The sequence below is a fragment of the Mytilus edulis genome, chromosome 10, assembly GCF_963676685.1.
Source record: "Mytilus edulis chromosome 10, xbMytEdul2.2, whole genome shotgun sequence".
Taxonomy (NCBI): Eukaryota; Metazoa; Mollusca; class Bivalvia; order Mytilida; family Mytilidae; genus Mytilus; species Mytilus edulis.
This window is the reverse complement of record NC_092353.1, coordinates 49,591,437-49,617,721: the sequence shown is the minus strand read 5'-3', so window position 1 is coordinate 49,617,721 and position 26,285 is coordinate 49,591,437. Positions and strand designations below refer to the sequence as shown.

At 33.2% G+C, this 26,285-nt stretch overlaps 1 protein-coding gene across 2 annotated transcripts; it reads right to left on the bottom strand.

The window, feature by feature from the left end:
* Nucleotides 1-287: 287 nt before the first annotated feature.
* Nucleotides 288-21,978, bottom strand: LOC139491396 (ankyrin-3-like). 2 transcript variants are annotated; one of them, XM_071279067.1, is made up of 3 exons: nucleotides 21,828-21,978; nucleotides 13,872-13,903; nucleotides 288-2,545 (listed from the first exon to the last, which is right to left on the bottom strand). In XM_071279067.1, the coding sequence occupies exon 3, from the start codon at nucleotides 2,492-2,494 to the stop codon at nucleotides 308-310; it is 2,187 nt and encodes a 728-aa protein (XP_071135168.1). In that variant the 5' UTR covers nucleotides 2,495-2,545; nucleotides 13,872-13,903; nucleotides 21,828-21,978; the 3' UTR covers nucleotides 288-307. The 2 variants fall into 2 exon arrangements, with proteins under 2 accessions (XP_071135168.1, XP_071135167.1); XM_071279066.1 differs by lacking the exons at nucleotides 13,872-13,903; nucleotides 21,828-21,978 and adding an exon at nucleotides 13,789-13,830.
* Between the last annotated feature and the right edge of the window lie 4,307 nt (nucleotides 21,979-26,285).

The following is a 26,285-nucleotide window of genomic DNA, read 5'->3' as shown; positions in this document are numbered from 1 at the left end:
TGTCATTCGGGGCCTTTTATAGCTGACTATGCGGTATGGGCTTTGATCATTGTTGAAGGCTGTTTGGTTACCTATAGTTGTTTATTTCTGTGTCATTTTGGTCTCTTGTGGAGAGTTGTCTCATTGGCAATCATATCACATCTTCTTTTTTATTTATTTGTAAAGTATCTCTGTCATTGCTGGATATTTTTTTTATTGATACAGAATATTGAGATTTGTTCTTACATTGAGCCAGCTGTGTACACAAATAACCATCACATATTTACACATAGTATATAAAAGACTAATTCAGCAATTAACAGCATATTTAATATATTTCTAACAAATAATTTTTGAGCAATGTAGGCAAAGGCAATTGAGGTACTTTTTCCACTAGATTTCTGTCAATAGATTTGTAAATAGCAACTCTAGCATTCTGCTTTAAACTTCTTGGATTTTCAGCCAGACTGTTTAGAATTTGTAGGAAAGATTTCCTTGTTGCACCAAGGGGATGGAAATGGGACATAACTCTGGCAGTGTTTAGACAGTTATACAGAATATTATGTGACATAGTGTTGTAGAATAACATCAGAAGTTCCTGAGCATTTCCATCATGGAATATATTAATACCCATGTCTTTAACTTCATGGATATAATGACTCATAGCTTGTGTGTCTTGCTTTTTCAGAAATATTGAACTTTGTGAATGACAAATGATAGGTTCTGAAGGATAAGGTTCAAGATCTGGGTCTGCACCCCATGCAAACAATGTTTTCAGCCATCTGTGGATTTCAATGAAGTCTTCTGGTACCGCAGCCATTTCAGTTAAACGGACAAAATCAATTAACGAATTCCCACTGCCTCCTTGCAAATGCTGACTTTTTATATCTGTAACATAATTTGGGTTAAGACCATTCTTCAGAAAAGTCTCTAGTAAACTATTTACAAGTGATGAAAATTTTTGCCTTGTATCGGCAAAAATTGACAAATTATTGTCAGAAATGGTTAAGAAACGAGCTGCGATTTTTGCTAATATGGTAGAGCCACCATGACAAAATTTCAAAGTTTTAGCACCATTTTCGAGTAACAAGTGTACAATGTTTATTACTCCCATACTTTGTTCACACAAATTTTCAATGTTGTCTTTCAATAAACACTGCATTACGAGAAATAAAGGTGTATGACCTTCAATACATGATTTATTCAAATCAGATCCTCGGTGAAGCAAAACTTTTAAGGCACTATATAAATGACCATAATCATTCTTATAACTATATGTTGAACTAATAGACAATCTTACACATTCACATTGCTCAGACTCTGGTAAGCAAGACTTAAGAGCTATATGCATTAATTTTCCCAAGGGCTGAAGTCCATAATAATTCTGGCTCCCAGGGTCTGCGTTAAATTTCAGCAATAATTCAAGGGTCTCGACAACTTGATTTTGGTAATCTGGCTGTAACTGAGGCCGAGAACATTTTAGCGAGACCTCTTCTGGGTGTGTCAGGCTCCCTCCTATGTAAGATACATGTGACACTAACACATGAAGAGGGGTTTCTCCATTATTGTTCTTACAGTTTATCAATTGTTCAACGCCAGTTGTCAATAAATATTTTGTAGTGTCAAATATTGTGAATAGACCATCAACATCATTGTCATATAATCTATGAAGAGCTGTCTCTCCAATACTGGAAACAATTTTTACATCGGCACCAAAATCAATCAAAGTCTTTGAGCACACTCTTCCCCAAACTACTGCAAGTAAAAGGGGTGTGTCTTTGTTTACATCCATTGTGTTGACAATTGATGGATTTTTAGAAAGAATTTTATCTATACATTTGCTTGCCCCTCTACGACATGCGAAATGAAGAAGATCAACCATTTCAGGGGTTATCTTCCCTTTATTGATCATGTGATTAAGAAGTAATGTGAAGCAAGATACCCTGTCGCTAACTATTGCCCAATAAATGGGTAACAACTGATTCTTATTGCACTTGTAGACTGGTTGATCTATTAGCCAAAGCCATTTTGTATGGCCAACTGGTTGATGAGGATGAGGATAACAGATCCCCGCTGAATAGTTACTGTCCATCCCATTATTTAGAAGGTGTTGCAGAATTGTCAATTCTCCCCAAGATGCTGCCAGATGAACAGGAGGACTGCAATGTTTGTAACTATGATGACAGTGCCATTTCAACAAACTTAAAGCCAAATCTTTATCTCCATTTATTATTGCAAACTGTAGAAGATTGCAACCAGTTGTTGTGTCACAAACACTAAGCACATCTTCATTCAGCGGAAAGGAAGATACAAGTTCCTTAACGTCAAGTTTTGACTGACGAACATCATTTTTACGCTTCTGAAGATAAAATATTCTCAGCACTTTTAATTCTGTATCTTTAGATATTGTTTGCAGCGATTGTTTTCCTATAATAACTTTTATAGGCCATACTGTTCCAAGATACTGATTAAGCAGTTGTAAACAATTGTATGTCAAATGAACAATTGTTGCCATGATGGTGAAATTTTCATCAAAGAATTCTTCATTGCTTATAAATCTGAAGCCCTGAAATAAAATAAAATGAAAGAATAAGAATGCTATTTTCACAACGACTACATTTATATAAATATAAGTGTTGATTGATGTAAGGTATACAGTAATGGAAATTACTGAAATATTTTTTACAAAAAGAAATAATTTTGCTGTACATATGTAGTATGAGAGTAGAAGTGAAAATTTATAGTATAAATACCAACATGACCAAACACTTTTAAGACATTGAGTGAAAAAATTCTGAATTTTCCTTAAAGAATTGACATAATTCTTTTATGCCCAAGGTCAAAGTTCTTTTTAGCAGGTTTGACCATTTCCCCCAAAAAGGGCACTTCATCCAAAATTTAAGATAATTGTCCATTTTTAATGTTACTTTTTTTAATTGAAATTGTATATCAATAATTAATATAAATAACACCATCTTTTCCAAAGATGAATAGTCCTAAACCATGTCAACTGATTATGACTATAGCCAGCCAAGAAGATACAGATACAACAAGCCTATACGAAAACTTGTATAAACCAAATGCTCCGCAGGGTGCAGCTTGATACAACCACAGAGGTCAAACCCTGAACAGTTGGGGCAAGTATGGACACAACATTCAAGCTTGATACAGCTCTGAATTTGGATTGTGATTAAATAGTTGACACAGAATGAATGTGGTCTAAGAACTTAAAAAACAAATAGGACATTTACCTATTATGGTCCAATATCCAAAATCTAAATACATGGTTAGATTCAGCATATCAAAGAACCCCAAGAATTCAATTTTTGATGAAATCAAATAAAGTTCAATCTTGGACCCTTTAGAACTCAATGTGGACCAATTTGACAAAGGGGTCCAAATATCAAAAATCTAAATACATGGTTAGATTAAGTATATCAAAGAATCCCATTTATTCAATTTTTGTTGAAATCAAACAAAGTTTAAATTGGACCCTGATTTGGACCAACTTGAAAACTGGGCCCATAACCAAAAATCTAAGTACATGTTTAGATTCAGCATATCAAAGAACCCCAAGAATTCATTTTTTGTTAAAATCAAACTAAGTTTAATTTTGGACCCTTGGGACCTTAATGTAGACCAATTTGAAAACAGGACCAAAAATTAAGAATCTAAATACACGGTTAGATTCGGCATATCAAAGAACCCCAATAATTCAATTTTTCATGAAATCAAACAAAAAGAAGTTTAATTTTGAACCCTTTTGGCCCCTTATTCCTAAACTGTTGGGACCAAAACTCCCAAAATCAATACCAACCTTCCTTTTGTGGTCATAAACCTTGTGTTTATATTTCATAGATTTCTATTCACTTATATATATACTAAAGTTATTGTGCCAAAATCAAGAAAAATGCTTATTTGTGTCCTTTTTTGGCCCCCCCAATTCCTAAACTGTTTGGACCAGTAACCCCAAAATCAATCCCTACTTTCCTTTAGTGGTTCTAAACCTTGTGTTAAAATTTTATTGATTCCTATATACTAGTACTTAAAAGTTATTAACCGGAAATCATCCATCTTGGGACGATGCTGACTACCTGTCAGATACCAATATACAATTTTTTTTTAAATTCTTGCAGTCGTATAAAAAGAAGATGTGGTATGATTTCCAATGAGACAACACTCCACAAGAGATTAAATGACACAAAAAAAAACTATAGGTCACCGTACGGCCTTCAACAAGGAGCAAAGCCGATAATGTAATTTACTTAACGTATCCTTCAAATTGTCAATTCTCTATATCCATGATATCAATTTGTACCATTTAAAATAAAAAAGACTTAGCAAAAAGCTTGAAAGATACTACCAAATATAATGCCTACCAATGAAAAAAGTTGTTAAAAAGAAGATGTACTATATATGCCAATGAGACAACACTCCACCAAAATCAAATGACATAGAAGTCAATAACTGTAGGTGACCATATGTATGGCATTCAACCATGAACAAAACTGATGATGCATGTACAGTTTTAAAGGGCCCAGAAATAGCAAATATAATACAATTCAAACAAGAAAAGTAATGACCTGATTTATTTACAAATCAATGAACAAAAACTACCATGCTATTAATGAAACAGAAATAAGAAATATTTCATTAAAGAAAACTAAATAATTTGCTTCGCCAAGTGCAGCTGGATACGACCGCAGAGGTCCAAGCTTGAAAGTTGGGGCAAAAATGGACACAATATTCAAGCTTGATACAGGTCTGAATTTGGATTGTAATTAAATATTTGACACATAATAGGTTTCTGCTGATTTGTCAAAGACCATATTGTTTTAATATTTCATTTACTGTTATCTGTTTTTGTCCATTTTAATTCCTTGTTATCTGTTATGAGCCAAATCAATTTGCTGTTTTGCTGTTATTGGGACCCCCCTTGCCCCCCCTCTGTAAATGTAACTCACACGTAAACTAAACAAAATTACGTTCCCATTGATAAAATTCAATGTTTACATGCAGTGTAAAAACTGTTTTGTCTACATGCAGTCGATACTCGATGTAGGCCTGGTGTAGATTAAGTGTACACAAAACTAGGCATTTAAAACATTAGTTTCACCGTGTATATTTAAGGAAGAAACAATTTTTGAATAAAATTGATATTTATAACAATTATTAATAAAGTTCTTTCCAGAAATATTTTTCTAAACTTGATATATATATATATATATTTTTTTTTTTTAAACTTAACGTAGCTTTATTAATCCCTTATCAAGACTCAAAGCAGCACCATTGCCGAACACATAATTCATTTGAAAATTAACGTCTTTCCGAATCGACTTGACTTGCACAGAAATGTTTGCCACTGGTCTTTTATTACTCAAACAACGATTCACTCATAAATGCATTACTTAACAAGAGGCTCTCAAGAGCCTGAATCGCTCACCTTAATTCTTTTGGTTAAATCTCTCATCAATGATTATTTTGGCTTTTCAATTTAGTTAAATGTTTTTTGGATCGTCCTATTTTCTTCAAAAGCCAAAAAAAATAATCATTTTCTCCTATGTTCTATTTTAGCCATAGGAGCTATGTTTCTTGACATACAAGGAAATAAAATAAAAAATTTATACTAGATACTCTGAAACTCATTTACCCTAAGTTTGGCTGAAATTGATACAGCAGTTTCAAAGGAGAAGATTTTTTAAAGTAAGTCAACATGATGAACAAATTGTGAAAAAAGTCTTTAAAGGGCAATAACTCCTTAAGGGGTCAATTGACAATTTTGGTAAAATTGACTTAATTGAAGATCTTACTTTGCTGAACATTATTGCTGTTTACAGTTTATTTCTATCTATAATTATATTCAAGATAATAAACAAAAACAGCAAAATTTCCTTAAAATTATCAATTCAGGGGCAGCAACCCAACAACAGGTTGTCTGATTCATCTGAAAATTTCAGGGCAGATAGATCTTGACCTGATAAACACTATTATCCACGTCAAATTTGCTCTAAATGCTTTGGTTTTTGAGTTATAAGCCAAAAACTGCATTTGACCCCTATGTTCTATTTTTAGCAATGGCGACCATGTTTGTTGATAGATCATAACTTCGGATACAATTTACAAACTAGATACCCTAAGGAACATTCAGTTAAAGTTTGGAAGTATTTGGCCCAGTAGTTTCAGAGTAGAAGATTTTTGTAAAAGATTACTAAGATTTACGAAAAATGGTTAAAAATTGACTGTAAAGGGCAATAACTCCTAAAGGGGTCAACTGACCATTTCCGTCATGTTGACTTATTTGTAAATCTTACTTTGCTGAACATTATTCCTGTTTACAGTTTATCTCTATCTATAATAATATTCAAGATAATAACCAAAAACAGCAAAATTTCCTTAAAATTACCAATTCAGGGGCAGCAACCCAACAACAGGTTGTCTGATTCATCTGAAAATTTCAGGGCATATAGATCTTGACCTGATAAACAATATTACCCCATGTCAGATTTGCTCTAAATGCTTTGGTTTTTGAGTTATAAGCCAAAAACTGCATTTGACCCCTATGTTCTATTTTTAGCAATGGCGACCATGTTTGTTGATAGATCATAACTTCGGATACAATTTACAAACTAAATACCCTAAGGAACATTCAGTTAAAGTTTGGAAGTATTTGGCCCAGTAGTTTCAGAGGAGAAGATTTTTGTAAAAGATTACTAAGATTTACGAAAAATGGTTAAAAATTGACTATAAAGGGCAATAACTCCTAAAGGGGTCAACTGACCATTTCCGTCATGTTGACTTATTTGTAAATCTTACTTTGCTGAACATTATTCCTGTTTACAGTTTATCTCTATCTATAATAATATTCAAGATAATAACCAAAAACAGCAAAATTTCCTTAAAATTACCAATTCAGGGGCAGCAACCCAACAACGGGTTGTCTGATTCATCTGAAAATTTCAGGGCAGATAGATCTTGACCTGATAAACAATATTACCCCATGTCAGATTTGCTCTAAATGCTTTGGTTTTTGAGTTATAAGCCAAAAACTGCATTTGACCCCTATGTTCTATTTTTAGCAGTGGCGACCATGTTTGTTGATAGATCAAAACTTCGGATACAATTTATAAATTAGATACCCTAAGGAACATTCAGTTAAAGTTTGAAAGTATTTGGCCCAGTAGTTTCAGAGGAGAAGATTCTTGAAATAGTTTACGACGACAGACGACAGACGACGGACGACGACGGACGCCAAGTGATGGCATAAGCTCACTTGTCCCTTTGGGACAGGTGAGCTAAAAAGTGTGAGGTAAATGTATTGTTTGTCTAGTTCATGTATCTCGGATCCATTAAATTACCCTTAAAACTAAAAAAAACATTACCCCTCCCTTTGCCAAATACTCCTTGGAGAAGAAATACCATTTGAAAAAACAGAAAAGATAGGAATATAGTGATCCCTAATATATATTCCTTCTTCTCCTTCAATCTCTGTACCGATGTAATGCATTGATAGAGTTTACAAGTGTGAACAAATCTTATGTACAGGTAATTAAACAAGGTGTATAGACGTGAACAAATTTAATGTAAAACCAATGTCCAGTACATTAAAACTAATTGTAAACAAGTTTACTGTACATGGCGTTTGGTGTGAACACGGCCTTAGTCTGTAGCACATATTTACATTTAAAAATGCATATTGAAGCTAAAGGAAATAAAAAAAAATCTTTTTTATCCTTTCTATACTCATGTGACATGATACAATAAATCTGAGCACAACAAGACTCTCACATTTCACTTTTTTTGCATACAGTATGGTCTGATGCAAAGATTTTTCACTTTTTAGTGAAAAACTTGCATGCAAGTTAAGTCTCAACAGGCTTATATTTGAACCACTTGCTATCCTACAGAAGAGAAGAAAGATATTATGTGAAATGAAACAGGTACAAAAGAGATTGTAAAGTGCTTTTTATAAAAATTTAGTGAGGTCTTTATTATTTACTTCAACTTTTATATACCAAGCTCCTCACATTTAACTTGATCCAAAAAGGGTGTTAGAGGAGGGTCATTTATACAACACATTTTGCACCAATTGTGAGATAATCTTCTTTCTTGTGGATTCAGAGTTTAAAAATATGTAATACAACTGGGTTAAAGCATAAAAGCACAAATATTGACCTGTCAGATAGAAAGTCAGAATGCCACTTATGCATCAAAATTGAAAAAGCAATGAAACGCCTATTTTGACCATATAATGCCAAAATTGGTTATTTTTGCAGAAATTCTATCAAATAAAGTTTTAGTTTCTGCTATTTGACAAATTGACACTGTCTGCTAAAAAAAGTTGAATGTAAGAGCCTTTTTATGCTCAGATTTATTGTATCATGTCACCTGAGTATAGAAATGATAGAAAACTAAGAAAAGACATAAATGTTTATTTCCTATAGCTTCAATATAGATTTTTAAATGTAAATATGTGCTACGGCCTAAATTGACCCTAAATTATTTTCAGTCTTACTTGGCCTAAGACCCTTTAAAACTAATATGATATGTTATTTGTAAGTTTTATTTCCATTTAAAGTACATTAAATACATATGCTCATATAAATTTAACTTTTGAATAATTATGCTAAGTCTGATATATCAAATGAGTACTCTATTGCTTTAAATACATGATATATTATATATTAAGGCATTTTAAAAGTATTTTTTTGAAACATTTTAATTTTAAAAGCCCCAAATGGTGATAGTTGAAATTTCTCAATTTTAACGTCTAAATTTAACACGCAAAGTTGAATTTAGAATTAATCATATTGTCTATAGTATATATCCTATTGCTATGAAACTTTGTAAGCAGTCTTATAATATGTTAAGCTTAAGTCATACCAAGTTTTATTAAGATTTGTCACCAAAAGTAGTACAACAATAATTTGAGTCATGAATTTTTTTTTAAAGTAAAGTAGTGATTTGGTTAAGTTGACAATAACTGCAAATTAAAAAAAATCCCACATGCGCTTTCTCAATAAATTTTTTACAGTAGTGTGTTGTACTACTTTTGGGACAAATTATATCAAAATTATAGAAAACTTCATCGGCTCTAACTCAAAATATCATTATATGGACAATTTTATGTTAAGGGGGTCTTGAAACCTTTTGACGTCTTCTGAAGTGCTAATTTTTAACCTTTTTCAACTGGACCAAATCACTACTTTACTTTAAAATTCATGACTCAAATTATATGACAGTGTCATTTCATCCCTTGACTTACTATTTGAGGAATAAAACATGGAGATATATACATTTGGAAGGGGTATACAAAAAATTGGCAAGTAACACACCGTCCACACTAGGGACTACATTCGGTGGACAACGAAAATCAAGGGACGACAATTGTGGTCTCGGACCATAACCCCCAACTCATTCGGAATCCTCCCTTTTGTGGTTATAAACCTTGTGTTTAAATTTCATATTCATTTCTATTCACTTATTTTTAACTAACGTTATTATCCAGAAACTAGCTGTCTACGGACAACGACCAGTGGCGGATCCAGAATTTTTTGTAAGTGGGGGCCCAATGACTGGCCTAAAAAGGGAGGGGGGGTTACTCCAGTCATGCTTCAGTGATTCCCTATATGTGACCCGCCATGACATTTCCAGGCTTATGGAGGTAGAACGTCATTGTTAGAAAAATTATAAACATGATAAGGGGCGACATCAAAAGTTCAATGTAGGATAAAAAACTTAATTCATATAGTTTTTTCTCTGACCCCCTACCCCCTCTCTTAACTTAATTTGGGGAAAATTGATTGACCAATAAGGATATATATAAAATTGATGTCAATTAAACAAAACTTGCAGCTATTTTGACCCCCCACCCCCAAACTATTTGAATTAAGTTTTTTATCCTTCATTGATTTTTTGATGTCGTCCCTAAATATCGAGATTCAATGAAATACATATTTGTGAAGAAGAGATAAACACTTTCTTTGGCTTCTTTTTTGCGGACGCCGAACTATACATCATATATAAGTTTTGAAGAAGTTTTGCTTTATCGTTTGAAGTAAAAAATATTCGAATATACATTTTAAATTGATACAAAAAAAAATCAAATTTCTGCTCTATAGATTTCCTTTCATAAATGAAGTCTGAAATATATCCATAATAAATGCACCGTATCAAATGCATATAAGATAACACCTACTTATAAACTGTTATGCGTCGCATACTATGTATAGAGACATGCATAATAAATCTAAATTAAAAAAAGGAATTCTTAATGCTTACTTTGACAAATTTTCAACTAACTTCATTTCAACAAGTTTAAATTACATGTTCTAAAATAGAGCTTACAATTGTTTGCACTTTAGTAAATTTAAGTCTTTAAAACTTTATTCAAATACGCTATTGAACATCATTAAAAGCCAATAAATACAATAATTTTGCGTTTTATAAATTAGTGCATTCAATAAACAAAACCTCATTTTCATACCGGTATTCGAAATGACTCGTTTCATTGCTATTACAACAAATATGTCATAATAACATGACAGAGAGTTTTGTTTCGGAATATTCTAGATAAATATACAAAAATCAAATTTTAGACAATGTACCCTCCTAAGCCTGGAAATTGCTAGTTACTTATAGTTAACGGCGTTTTTCTCACAATGACGTTCTACCTCCATAAGCCTTGATATGTTGTGACTGGTCACATAAAAGCAATCAAAATTTTTCCCAAAAAGGGGGAGGCCTGCCATACCCCCCCTATCTGCCTCTGCCGACAACCTGATACCAATATATATGACCACAAATTTTTTTGCGGTCGTATAAAAATGAACACAAGTCAATAGCATACTAGTAGATACAATGAAGAAACACATTTAAACAATCTCACTACAGTTATTAAGAACTTATTTCAAAATATTGTGTTCTAAGGGGAGTAACTCAGTATATTTAGAAATAATAATCAGTTAATCACTGTAGACATGCCAGGTAGACAAACAAAGGAGATACATGTACATTATAAACAGCCAACAAACAAACAATATTCACACTTTTGATATACAACAAACGACAGTTTTGATATACAACAAACGACAGCTACTGAATTACAGGCTTGAGAAAGAGCAGGACATAAAAGAATAAAATTGAGAATGGAAATGGGGAATGTGCCAAAGAGACAACAACCTGACCATAGAAAAAAAACCAACAGCAGAAGGTCACCAACAGGTCTTCAATGTAGTGAAAAATTCCCGCACCCGGAGGCGTCCTTCAGCTGGCCCCTAAACAAATATATACTAGTTCAGTGATAATGAACGCCATACTAATTTTCAAATTGTACACAAGAAACTAAAATTAAAATAATACAAGACTAACAAAGGCCAGAGGCTCCTGACTTGGGACAGGCGCAAAAATGCGGCGGGATTAAACATGTTTGTGAGATCTCAACCCTCCCCCTATACCTCGCCAATGTAGAAAAGTAAACGCATAACAATACGCACATTAAAATTCAGTTCAAGAGAAGTCTGAGTCTGATGTCAGAAGATGTAACCAAAGAAAATAAACAAAATGACAATAAAACATAAATAACAACAGACTACTAGCAGTTTAATAAATGACATGCCAGCTCCAGACTTCAATTAAACTGACTGAAAGATTACGATTTCATCATATGAACATCAGAAAGAAGTCTTTTTTGAATAGCCCTTCAAAGCTTTATAGTTATTATGATTGCATTCCCAACCACTGTATCAGTACAGCAGGCATTTATTTTAAATATTATCCTGCTGAGTGACTAACCTAAGAGGGAGCCTGCTGAGTGGCTAACCTAAGAGGGGGTCTGCTGAGTGACTAACCTAAGAGGAAGCCTGCTGAGTGGCTAACCTAAGAGGGGGTCTGCTGACTAACCTAAGAGGGAGCCTGCTGAGTGGCTAACCTAAGAGGGGTCTGCTGAGTGACCAACCTAAGAGGGAGCCTGCTGAGTGACTAACCTAAGAGGGGGTCTGCTGAGTGACTAACCTAAGAGGGAGCCTGCTGAGTGGCTAACCTAAGAGGGGGTCTGCTGAGTGACTAACCTAAGAGGGAGCCTGCTGAGTGACTGACCTAAGAGGGGGTCTGCTGAGTGACTAACCTAAGAGGGAGCCTGCTGAGTGGATAACCTAAGAGGGGGTCTGCTGAGTGACTAACCTAAGAGGGGCTCGCTCAAGTCATGCTTCAGTGATTCCCTATATAATCAAACAAATTTTTCCCATAAAAAGGGGGAGGACTAGCCTCCCACCCCAACCCCCTGGATCCGACTATGCTCTGTTCAATTATTTCAGAAATGTGTCACTTATTTTTGAAGCTCAATTAACATATTGAAAAATCAAAAGTATCAGCAGAAAGGAAGGAAGTACATGTATTTGACACTTCCTGAAATTTGTTTAAAACTACAATAATTGCTCACATGTTATATCACTGCCAAGCTGCTGACCAAATATGCATTTTGTGTTCTTATTATTAGTTTCTAAATGGGGGTCTCATTGGGGGGTTCCGATCCCGGATCCCGCTTACTGTTTTGACCGATTCCCGTATCCCGCTTACACTATGTATGTAAGCAATTCTCATTTTTTTGTCATTTCCCGGGTCACGCTAGACCTCATTTCCCATTTTTTCCAGACACAATAGTTTGACTTTCACGTGTCACGCTTACAAAAAATCAGCAATCCCGCGTCACGCTTAGACCCCAATGAGACCCACCTAAATGTGTAATGAAAATATGTGTTGGATGAATGCAGGGACATGGTTATTTGTAACAGTAAATTTTGTGCGGTAGTAAAATTTGTCCGCCAGACTTTTTTTCCTGGTACATCTGTACAATGAATAAAAAATCAACATTGCAAAATTTTAATGACGGGGACAGTCACAGATCCAGCCATTTTTAAAATGTTAATTTCTGTGTCATTTTGGTCTCTTGTGGAAAGTTGTCTCATTGGCAATCATACCACATCTTCTTTTTTAAAGATCCAGCCATTTTTAAATGTCCAACCCAGAAGAAAGGAGGGGTTAAAACTATATCCCCCAAAAAACATATTAATGCAAATAGGAGTAAATTAAACACTTTATTATTACATGTATTAGTGGTCATGGGATATGTTGGTAAACCAGTGTGAAGCAATATATATAGACAACTTTCGAGTTTGATGCATTTCCGTCAAAAACTATGGTTTTAGTGAACGTCATTTGTGCGTTCAGGGGTGTCGTCACTTCCATTCCAATGTTGAGCGAGTGGTTGGAAAACTATAATTCTTGTAGTACAAATTATTCAGCAAATTGAATTCTCAAAATTGACAATCAGCACTGCTGTCATTAGGGAATTGTCATTAAGTACCTATATAACAACTATTATTTCTAGTTTATCCTGCACAATGACGATCACTTACGACGCTTGATGAATGTTAATAGTGCAGGGATACAGGTGACCCCTCTATCTGGTAAATGACGTCATAAAGGCGCGCATAATTGACGAGTTTTTTTCCGTTGATGGATGAACTCGAAAGTGAACTAGTGACTTCTCGCTATGCAGTACAATAACTTATTATTTCTTCGTGCAACCAGAAAGGCAGAGAAGTTCCGATTGCTCGAAAGTGGTTTATTATTTTGAAAGGAGGGCGAGTTGTTTAACAAGCCTCAATCATGTGAGCAACAAGAGTGGGACGAGTTTGTGCGGGACGAGTTGGTGCGGGTTTCATTGGGGCGAGTTGTCTGACTTCCCGACCTACATGTACAAAATTAGATATATTTCATCGCACTGAACCTTTGCATTTACAGTTAATTTACCTGTAATTGCACTGCAAACGTGGTCATTCTCGTCGCTTTGCAATGCCACTTACATTCAAATAAAAAAGAGACTTTTTACTCACCTGAACATGTTGAAGAGAGTGACAAGCTTTTAGGTACGCACTGAAATCCGGACCGGACCGGACTCCGGACCCGGACTTTGGTATGAAACTCTGACCCGGACCCGGACTGGCCGCCGGACCCGGACTGAATGCCGGACCCGGACTGTGGGTTTTTTACCACTTTGATTTTCATTAAGATTACTGTCATATAATAAGTTACAGTATATATAAATTAAAAACAATCCACATTCCGAGCGTAAAATTGAACAAAAAAGAGTAACAGTAAAGTAAGAAAGAGATATATAATAATTCCTTTGTCGTTATTGTTTTATGGAAATCAAGGACGTATAACTAACATAATAATACGTCCTTGTGGAAATTAATAAAATCTTTTTATTATCAATGAAAGCAAATTAAATTCTTTTCTAGGAAGAGTAATGCGCAATAGTTTGAAACATTTGAGGTTATATTTCTTTTGTGTATTGTTTTCTTCTTCTAGACATTAAGGGAAAAATAGAATTCCTACTTTTCTAAATAATTCGCCGGTGTGTTTATATTTCTCTAAGAAACTGTATAAATAGTCAGATTTTGAAATTATTAGGACTTTTCTGTCTTATGACTTTTAAAATGTCTTACGTCTATAAATAGTATATGACGGTTAATTTCTCCCTCTTCATAAACATTTATCGAAATTTACGAATTTAGTCTAAACTTGTGCTTTAGAACTTGACATAAAAAATACTAATGATATCATTCTAGGGTAAAATTCTTTCTGGAAAGGAGTCAAAATTGTCAAAAATTGTCTATAACTTATGTTTTCAATTGTCATTGGTAAGATAACATAAAAAATATTTTGAATGAATGTGGCTTAACATATTTGGAATTCACAAATTTTTATTAATTTGAATTGGCTACGTCTTACAGTTAGTAGAAACCGAAAAGATCAATTTGAACCGAATTAGCACTTACTGTTAGAAGAAAGTATTTAAAGATAATTTTAGTTCTGAAGCTTATTTAGATATTTTTGATAACAAAAATCTTGTAGAATTTTGCAGATTTAGAACGACGAATCATAAATTACCCATTGAAAAAGGTAGATGGTTAAACACCAGCAGACAAAATAGAAACTGTACTCTGTGTAAAAACAATGAACTTTATTTTGGAATGCCAATTTTTTTAAAAGGAGAGGAAAAATTACATAGAAAAGTATAGATACACAAAGCCAAATATTTTAAAGTATAAATTATTAATGTCATCAAAAAAGAAGGTAAAGTTGATTAAACTCTGCAAATTTATCAAAACTATAAATAAATCTGTGTAAACTCCTGGCTTTATCTAGTGTGACGCCACCCCTATTAATTATTTTTGTAACATGTCTTGTACAAATTGTATTTATTGAATATTGTATATATTGTAAATATGTATTTCTCTATACCTTTCGATCTTTCATTTGCGCCGATTGTGCACAGGTAAATTGCAGGTGAATGTCACTTTCTATTCATCAATATAAACCTCTTTCGTTAGCCAATTGTACATATGTTATGAATTGTCAACTAGTATCATAAGAATTCCTATGATCTCTTATTGTTCTTCCGAATTCTTATGATATCTTATTGTTCCTCCGAACTCTTATGATATCTTATTGTTCCTCCAAATTTATATCTTATTGTTCCTCAGAATTCTTATGACTTTTTATTGTTCCTCCGAATTCTTATGCCTTTTGATTGTTCATCCGAATTCTTATGATCTCTTGCTGTTCCTCAGAAGCCTTGTGACTTTTTATTGTTCCTCCGAGTTATTATAATCTCTAAGACTTATATTGTTCCTCCGAATTCTTATGACTTTTAATTGTTTCTCTAAATTCTTATGATCTCTAATACTGTTCCTCAGAATAAATTATTGACAAAGGTTTACACTCGCTTTAGGATATTGGTTTAATTGAAAGAAAAAGAAAAAAGAAGACACAACCAGGAATTACTTACAAAATACATTACATTAAGGCTATTGGTAATTCAGTGTTTAAATAAGGGAGCTACCATTTGATTTTATTTTACTCAAAACTCCTGTCCTGCATTTTTTCAAATTTCATGTTATTTTAATTACTCAATTTTTTTCTGCCGTAAAATAATAATAAAAAAAAAAGATTTACTTGCTCATTTGATTGTCATCACAAAGTCTATTAAAATAATTCAACAATCCAATGTTTCACGCAAAAGGTGTCAAAGACTACACTAGCAATCATATTCAAGCATGTATATAAGTTAGATTTAAAGGGGCATTAGCTCCGAGATATAATGAAATAATAAATAAAAATGTTCAATATAGTGAAATAATTTTGTTTCAGCAGCCATTGTCAAAATAAACTAAGATACATCGCTTATGAATTATTCACTCGTAATCGTAAAGTTTGCTATACCTGCGTGTATTGCATTACGACGACTAACTGTATGTAAACTGTTTATTGTCGTAAAGTATATTGACGGGACATTTGATCAAGCGTGTAATACATAAGAAAGTTATAAGATATTTATCCGACATTTAACGAAAAAATGAAATGTAATAGGCGAGTCCGGATGGTGACCTGAAGTAACCCCGGACTAGGTGTATTCGCAAACTATAGACATCGATAGAGATATAAAACTTCACACATTATGATGAGACGAACTTATTCATTTTTATTCATTCAACTTTTTCCTTATTGTATTGTCGTCGGAAACATTAATAAAAGACGTTTACCTTAGAATCAACAAATTAATATTAGGCGAGTCCGGACTGTGACCTGATATAACCCCGGACCAGGAGTATACGGGTTGTATATAAATATACTGAATTATTTGTTTAATTGAAAGATTTTTTTTCCCTTTTTGCTTTTCCCTTTTCCTTTATTCATTTCTCTATTTCTTGAGTTATTCGATTGTCATCGTTAAAATCAATAAACGACACTTAAGCGGCGTTCAACAATGTAATACACATTCTTGAACAGGTGAGTCCGGACTGTGACCTGACATGACCCCGGACTAGCTTGAAGTTTACTATACCTGCGTGTATTGCATTACGACGACTAACTGTATGTAAACTGTTTATTGTCGTAAAGTATATTGACGGGACATTTGATCAAGCGTGTAATACATAAGAAAGTTATAAGATATTTATCCGACATTTAACGAAAAAATGAAATGTAATAGGCGAGTCCGGATGGTGACCTGAAGTAACCCCGGACTAGGTGTATTCGCAAACTATAGACATCGATAGAGATATAAAACTTCACACATTATTTGATGAGACGAACTTATTCATTTTTATTCATTCAACTTTTTCCTTATTGTATTGTCGTCGGAAACATTAATAAAAGACGTTTACCTTAGAATCAACAAATTAATATTAGGCGAGTCCGGACTGTGACCTGATATAACCCCGGACCAGGAGTATACGGGTTGTATATAAATATACTGAATTATTTGTTTAATTGAAAGATTTTTTTTCCCTTTTTGCTTTTCCCTTTTCCTTTATTCATTTCTCTATTTCTTGAGTTATTCGATTGTCATCGTTAAAATCAATAAACGACACTTAAGCGGCGTTCAACAATGTAATACACATTCTTGAACAGGTGAGTCCGGACTGTGACCTGACATGACCCCGGACTAGCTTGAATTTACTATACCTGCGTGTATTGCATTACGACGACTAACTGTATGTAAACTGTTTATTGTCGTAAAGTATATTGACGGGACATTTGATCAAGCGTGTAATACATAAGAAAGTTATAAGATATTTATCCGACATTTAACGAAAAAATGAAATGTAATAGGCGAGTCCGGATGGTGACCTGAAGTAACCCCGGACTAGGTGTATTCGCAAACTATAGACATCGATAGAGATATAAAACTTCACACATTATTTGATGAGACGAACTTATTCATTTTTATTCATTCAACTTTTTGCTTATCAAATTGTCATCGAAAAAATTAACAAAAGACTTTTATCCGAGAAGCAACGAAATAATACTAGGCGAGTCCGGACCGTGACCTGAAATAACCCCGGACTGGGAGTATACGAGTTATGTATACATATACTGTATTAAGTGTTTAATTGAAAGATTGTATTTCCATTTTTCCTTTTTCTTTTTTCTTCATTTATTTCTCTATTTCTGTAGTTATTTGACTATGATCGGAATGATCAATAAAAGACACTAAAGCAGCAATCAACCATGCAATACACAATCTTGAACAGGTGAGTCCGGTCTGTGACCTGACATGACCCCACACTAGCTTGAAGTTTTCTATACCTGTGTGTAATAAATTAATTTTCAAACACCATAGATGAATATTATAGGACAGACAAGGAACAACCAATGAAATGCATATATTCTATGTTTAATAAAACTTGGGTCAATCGATTGTGTATGAAAGCTCCAAGTGATTGTACAGTAGATGTGCAAGCGATTGTACAGTCAATAAACATATCTGACATAGAGAAAGGGAATATATTTGGAATTCTTCGGGGACAATGGCTTTGAAACTTTCAGACAGATGAGACTATATATCAGAAAAGGTACACGTGAAAAGTCTAGTAGAAACGATTGTTTTTTCGATGTTTATTTGACATTTTTGATCGCTGTTGTGAGACAGTTTCAATCGTTTTACTCGGAGCTCCACCATTCTAAGAAAAACGTTTGGATGAAAATATCTTTGTTTTATTATCTAATTGGTTCATATTTACATAGAAAATGATTTAGATACCAAAATTTTAAGCAGAAACGTCATTAAGTAATATTAGAGATCATCAAAGTTTCCATCAAGCAACTTATTTTTCAAATGTCGGAGCTATGCTTGACAGTCTCCCAAATGACAAAAAAATTAGAAAACTGTCAGCACTTAGATGTTAAATCCATAGAACATATTTTATTTTGAACAGACGAAATTACTGTTGGAAAAAGTTGAATGAATAGAAATGAATAAGTTCGTCTCATCAAATAATTTGTGAAGTTTTATATCTCTATCGATGTCTATAGCTTGCGAATACACCTAGTCCGGGGTTACTTCGGGTCACCATCCGGACTCGCCTATTACATTTAATTTTTTCGTTAAATGTCGGATAAATATCTTATAACTTTCTTATGTAATACATGCTTGATCAAATGTCCCGTCAATATATTTTACGACAATAAACAGTTTACATACAGTTAGTCGTCGTAATGCAATACACGCAGGTATAGTAAACTACAAGCTAGTCCGGGGTCATGTCAGGTCACAGTCCGGACTCACCTGTTCAAGATTCTGTATTACATGGATGATCGATTGCTGCTTAATTTTATTGGAGCAATATCAACTTTGTATGATCATCCAATCAGGAGCCGCAGAAGATTTTATTCAGAGTACCATCTTGGGGTAAAAAATATCCCGGTTAACGTATACGGCCTTGTAAACTTTTGCCACTCATTATATATAACACAAGATTATTTCTGTATTTCTTACCAAAGGAAAACTAATGATACGGAGATGGCGTGAATAATTCATAAGCGATGTATCTTAGTTTATTTTGACAATGGCTGCTAAAATAAAATTATTTCACTATATTGAACATTTTTATTTATTATTTCATTATATCTCGGAGCTAATGCCCCTTTAAATCTATAACTTATATACATGCTAGATTATGATTGATAGTGTAGTCTTTGACACCTTTTGCGTGAAACATTGGATTGTTGAATTATTTTAATAGACTTTGTGATGACAATTAAATGAGCAAGTAAATTTTTTTTTTATTATTTTACGGCAGAAAAAAAATGGAGTAATTAAAATAACATGTTATTGACAAGTGAAGCGTTATTTGCGATGTTGATTTAAGAATAAGAATGATGTGATGTGATGTGATTGTCAATGAGACAGCTGACAAAGAAGACCAAATGACACAGACATTTACAACTATAGTAGTTCACCGTACGACCTTCAAAAATGAGCAAATTCCATACCGGAAAGCAATAATGAAAGATAAACAAATGTATTACACATCAACAAACGACAACCACTAAATTGCAGGCTCCTGACTTGCGACAGGCACATACTTAATGTTGCCAGTTTTAACTCTTTTGAAGGCGCCAACCCTCCCCTAACCTGGAACAGTGATGTAAAATAAGAACAAACTATAAAAATCAGTTGAAAAACTATTAAGTCATCAGATGGATACAAATAGATTTACACAAAAAAAGTATACTTGGGTTGGTACTTATACTTGGATGGGTACTTATACAACTGATACAGCGACACCACAGAACGACACCAACTACATATACGAGAATACTCGCAATTACTGATCACAGCTAGTACAAAAAAGCAATCCATCATAGTTCATACTAGGAAGAAATTTGAAAAAAAGGCAGGACAGGAGTTTTGAGTAAAAAAAAGGTAGGATGAGCAACTTACTTGGCAAAAGAAAAGATAGGATGACAATTTATGTAAAAAAAAGTTAGGATAAACTAAGAAAAATAAGGTGCAAGACCGAAAAGAGTGAAAATAAAAAGGCAGGACAGAGATTACAACTAAAAAAAAGGCAGGACAAAATTTTTCATCCTAGCCCCCCCCCCCCCCCAAAAAAAAAATCAAATGGTAGCTCCCTTATTTAAACACTGAATTACCAATAGCCTTAATGTAATGTATTTTGTAAGTAATTCCTGGTTGTGTCTTCTTTTTTCTTTTTCTTTCTATAAACCAATATCCTAAAGCGAGTGTAAACCTTTGTCAATAATTCATTCTGAGGAACAGTATTAGAGGTCATAAGAATTTAGAGAAACAATTAAAAGTCATAAGAACTCGGAGGAACAATATAAGTCTTAGAGATTATAATAACTCGGAGGAACAATAAAAAGTCTCAAGGCTTCTGAGGAACACCAAGAGATCATAAGAATTCGGATGAACAATCAAAAGGCATAAAAATTCGGAGGAACAATGAAAAGTCATAAGAATTCTGAGGAACAATAAGATAAAGGAATTTGGAGGAACAATAAGATATCATGAGAGTTCGGAGGAACAATAAGATATCACAAGAATTCGGAAGAACAATAAGAGATCATAGGAATTCTTATGATACTAGTTGACAATTCATAACAAATGTACAATTGGCTAACGAAAGAGGTTTATATTGATGAATAGAAAGTGACATTCACCTGCAATTTACCTGTGCACAATCGGCGCAAATGAAAGATCGAAACTTTTAAAAATCGGTGCAAATGTCAAACACCCAATAAAACACGAGACTTTCATTACACAGTGACATAACGCTTAATTGATGTTCTCATAACAGGAAACCAATATTAAAAGTGATTAATTAAGACTGCCAAAACAATAGATCAAATTTCTTGTCCAATTGCCTGTATATATATATATATCTTTATTCTCAATAAACCATCATTTTGACAAGGTATTATAGAGAAATACATATTTACAATATATACAGTTTCTTAGAGAAATATAAACACACCGGCGAATTATTTAGAAAAGTAGGAATTCTATTTTTCCCTTAATGTCTAGAAGAAGAAAACAATACACAAAAGAAATATAACCTCAAATGTTTCAAACTATTGCGCATTACTCTTCCTAGAAAAGAATTTAATTTGCTTTCATTGATAATAAAAAGATTTTATTAATTTCCACAAGGACGTATTATTATGTTAGTTATACGTCCTTGATTTCCATAAAACAATAACGACAAAGGAATTATTATATATCTCTTTCTTACTTTACTGTTACTCTTTTTTGTTCAATTTTACGCTCGGAATGTGGATTGTTTTTAATTTATATATACTGTAACTTATTATATGACAGTAATCTTAATGAAAATCAAAGTGGTAAAAAACCCACAGTCCGGGTCCGGCATTCATTCCGGGTCCGGCGGCCAGTCCGGGTCCGGGTCCGGGTTTCATACCAAAGTCCGGGTCCGGAGTCCGGTCCGGTCCGTGTTTCAGTGCGTACCAAGCTTTTATGACCTTCCCCTTGTTTACCCTCGTACGATTTCCTTGTTTTTATTAGTAGAGAGCCTGAAGTCATCCCTGACATAATATTTTTCGATTTCACACAAATATCACGTGTGGTGTTTCTTTAATCCTCGTTACAAGGCTACATGAGTAACATGTATATGTGTTTTCTTCAAACGAGGACAAGTAGTCTATATTATTCTGCAGTACAGATATAAATAGATAAAAAGAAGAAATACTACGGAACGACCATTTAACTTTAAAGGAAAAAAACTGGAAAGGGGGGGGGGGGGGGGCATGTTTTTTTCCTTAATGATAAAAAAAATCTGAATCAAGATTTTCCTAAGATATCGTAGTCCTAATACCTTAAAGTGTTAAATATCGAAGAAGAAAAAAAAAAAATTGAAAGCGGCGAAAAAAATCATGTCGCAAAGCGCAAAAAATAAATCCGGCGAAATCAGAAAAAAACACACCCCTATTTTGAAGTTAAATCTTGGACCATTATATTATATTATAAGTTTAATAGTCCCAGGTTAAATGGATGTCCTAAAGCAAAAGAGGTTCTTGCAATCTGATTTGTTTTTAAAATTACCGTCAGGTAAAAATAACACCCCATCTCCAAGTTCAAACGGGGATAGCTTGACTACAAAATTACTCCCATTTTTTAATGTCGGGTTTTCTGTATTGATGTTTCAGTGTCTTTTGTCTTTTTTCACCCGAATGATTACTTTGCCAGTTTACTTTCTACTTATGAATATGCATGTCCTTTTGGGTAGCCTTCGCCTCTTGTTAATTTTGCTTTTAAAAATTTGATATATTCTTTTGACAATTTTCAACGGTTGTCTCTGCCTCTCCTTTAACTATTTAACAACTCTTCTGTATTTATAAAGGAAAATAATGCATAAATAATGATCTGCTTGAATGTTATCTTAACCCGGACACATTTTTGTTAGCTAGCTGTGTCTTCTTTGTTGACTTATTTTTCTTGAACATGTTGAAAAAATGTTCTTTTATATGTCACAGGGTAAATGGCCACTTGGTCTTTCTAAATAGGGCGTTGAATATTGTGACTAAATAACATGTAGCAAACCATTTATTTCACACTGAAAGTACATAATAATAATAAACATTTATTTCAAATGTTAACTTGAAGTTTCCTTATAAATTGAACTATGAATTGGATAGAAGTACATGCATGATAAGGCCTAAAAGAAAATGTGCTTACCTGAAAGTAGGGAAAAAGTTAGGTCTCCCTTATGTAGCGTGCGTGCTAAAGTGTGTGAAACTCGCATTAGTACGAGTTCACCGTATATATAGTGCTAGAAAAAAGTGGCGGGGTTGCATGCATAATCGACATATCAGAAACAGGAGCGATGAGAGATCGGTTTTTAATTAGATTGATAGAATAAAGTCTTTTTCTAACTGTCCGTCAATGAATGAATGAATGGATGGATGAATGAATGAATGGATGGATGGATGAATGAATGAATGAATGGATGGATGGATGAATGAATGAATGAATGAATGGAATGAATGAATGAATGAATGAATGAATGAATGAATGAATGAATGAATGGAATGAATGAATGAATGAATGAATGAATGAATGAATGAATGAATGAATGAATGAATGAATGGAATGAATGAATGAATGAATGAATGAATGAATGGAATGAATGAATGAATGAATGAATGAATGAATGAATGAATGAATGAATGAATGAATGAATGAATGAATGAATGGAATGAATGAATGAATGAATGAATGAATGAATGAATGAATGAATGAATGAATATGAATGAATGAATGAATGAATGAATGAATGAATGAATGAATGAATGAATGAATGAATGAATGAATGAATGAATATGAATGAATGAATGAATGAATGAATGAATGAATGAATGAATGAATGAATGAATGAATGAATGAATGAATGAATGAATGAATGAATGAATGAATGAATGAATGAATGAATGAATGAATGAATGAATGAATGAATGAATGAATGAATGAATGAATGAATGAATGAATGAATGAATGAATGAATGAATGAATGAATGAATGAATGAATGAATGAATGAATGAATGAATGAATGAATGAATGAATGAATGAATGAATGAATGAATGAATGAATGAATGAATGAATGAATGAATGAATGAATGAATGAATGAATGAATGAATGAATGAATGAATGAATGAATGAATGAATGAATGAATGAATGAATGAATGAATGAATGAATGAATGAATGAATGAATGAATGAATGAATGAATGAATGAATGAATGAATGAATGAATGAATGAATGAATGAATGAATGAATGAATGAATGAATGAATGAATGAATGAATGAATGAATGAATGAATGAATGAATGAATGAATGAATGAATGTATGAACGTAGTAAATATATAGTACACACAACATATAGTGTAGTACTAGTATATAACTGTACTCTAATAAATAGCTACGGTGACATATATAAAACAAGTGCCACGTGTTGTTTACCCTTCCGACCAACCTGAAGTTATGGGATCGTTTTGCTCATTCTTGAGTTTTCTCTATTGTATTTTCTATAGACCAAGGACGTATAACCAACATACTAATGTACGTCCTTGTATAGACCTACTGTTGTTTTTGTTTTGTTTCGTTTTTTTGCCAATGGCATTGTCAGTTTGTATTTGACTTATCAGTTTGAATCCATTTGTTTACTGATTGTGAAAAAAAGGATTGAGATCAGATTTTGACTCCATATTTCATTCTTGTTTAATTTCGTGAAATAACATACTGATGATTCATTTATTTTCATGGGTACCAATTTTCGTGGATTGAGGAAAACATATATATTCGTGGATATATAACTTCGTGGTTTCGGCAAGTCTGCATACATTCCTTTCGAAAATTTGTATTTCGTTGAACATTCGTTGTTCCCCTGTACCCACGGAATCCAAGACAATTGGTATCCAACGAATATTAATGAATCCACAGTAAACCAAACCAATATGTGCGCTGTAGATGCGCATTTTCCACAGAAATTCCACAGGAATAACTTAGCTTATCTTTATTTGAACTAAAATTTCGGAATTTTGGATCTTAAACGCCGACGAACTACGTACTTTATTTGGACCTTATATCTTTTTTGAGCGCGAATTGTACGTCTGGCGGACAAAATTTTAATCTTGTTCTCTATGACAGTTCATCCTGTTTTTGGACCTTATATCTTTTATTTCGACCGCAAATAGTGTGTCTGCCGCACTAAATTTTAATATTGTTCTTTATGATAGTTTATTCAACAATTTCTCTTCAGTGATACTACCAGCAAAAATATTTGAATATCCTAATCTTAAGAAAGACGGCACAACATCAGACCTTTGAATGAAGGAGATATATTCCTTAATGTAAAATTATTTCTAAAATTTTGTAACAGAAAATTTTAATAACACAATATACGTATTTTATGCCCGTATTAAATGAACATATTAGTAAAATAACAATCCAAACTTTCCGAAAGCACGTATATAATTAACATTTGATATACCAGTCGGAAACCAGGTAGAAATAGAACAAAAGAATCGAAGCTCTTTATTAGAGAAGGCGAAAAAAGACTACTGTATAGTTTACTATAGTGACAAAATTTTTAAAAGTTAATAGAAACAAACAAAATTGCAATTTTCTTCTCAATTACGAGGTGTTTTATTTTAAAAACACTATTTGCATAAGTTTTCAATTTATCTAGTACATAGTTAAGCAAAACAATTAGATATCAAGTCGACGACATGGGTATCTTTCAAGTTGGATGATGAAAATGCATAACCTCCGATTTTTTTGAAAAAATTACCACGGACGGAAAACATATCAATCTATTAGTTCAGTAATTTTCGTGTCTGCCCTTCCATTATGTGACTGAAGAAAAAATTACAAAAAATGGGTAACAATTGTATCAAAAAGAGAAAATCGAGTGCACCTTTTTATGTTAGGGCGTGTTTGAGTTGAGTATTTTGTCTTAATATCGTACAAAGTAAGAATATTTCATACATGGTCTCGCTTCAGATTCTATAATTTTTATATATTAAAGCTACAGGTTGACTTTATAACACCAAAAAATCACAGTACTAAAAGATGAAATATATGGGTCAAGTGAAATACCTATCTAATGAGTCACAAAAACAGAGAAGGTGTGTTCGAATAGCTATTTTTTTACTGTTGGATGATGAAAATGCATATCTTCGAAAATTTCTAATTTTTTGTGTGTGATAACTAGGATTTAAAGTCATCATACACTATAAAAATCTAGTCTGCCCTTCCACGAAATATTTAATTAGAATTTTTTTAAAAGTTTATGAATTTTCGAAAATTCCACCTGACAACCGATCAGACAACAGTTTTAAGTTGAATCATTGCAGAAAAGAATATTAACTGATGCTCATTAGCTAGTTGAAACATTTGTCTTTGAAAATACAACT

Excerpts from the sequence above, each read along its gene's own strand:
- LOC139491396 (XM_071279066.1), bottom strand. The coding sequence starts at position 13,815 with ATGACCACGTTTGCAGTGCAATTACAG. Across the intron at positions 2,546-13,788 it reads CGTTTGCAGTGCAATTACAG|GGCTTCAGATTTATAAGCAA; the intron begins GTAAATTAACTG and ends ATTTTATTTCAG.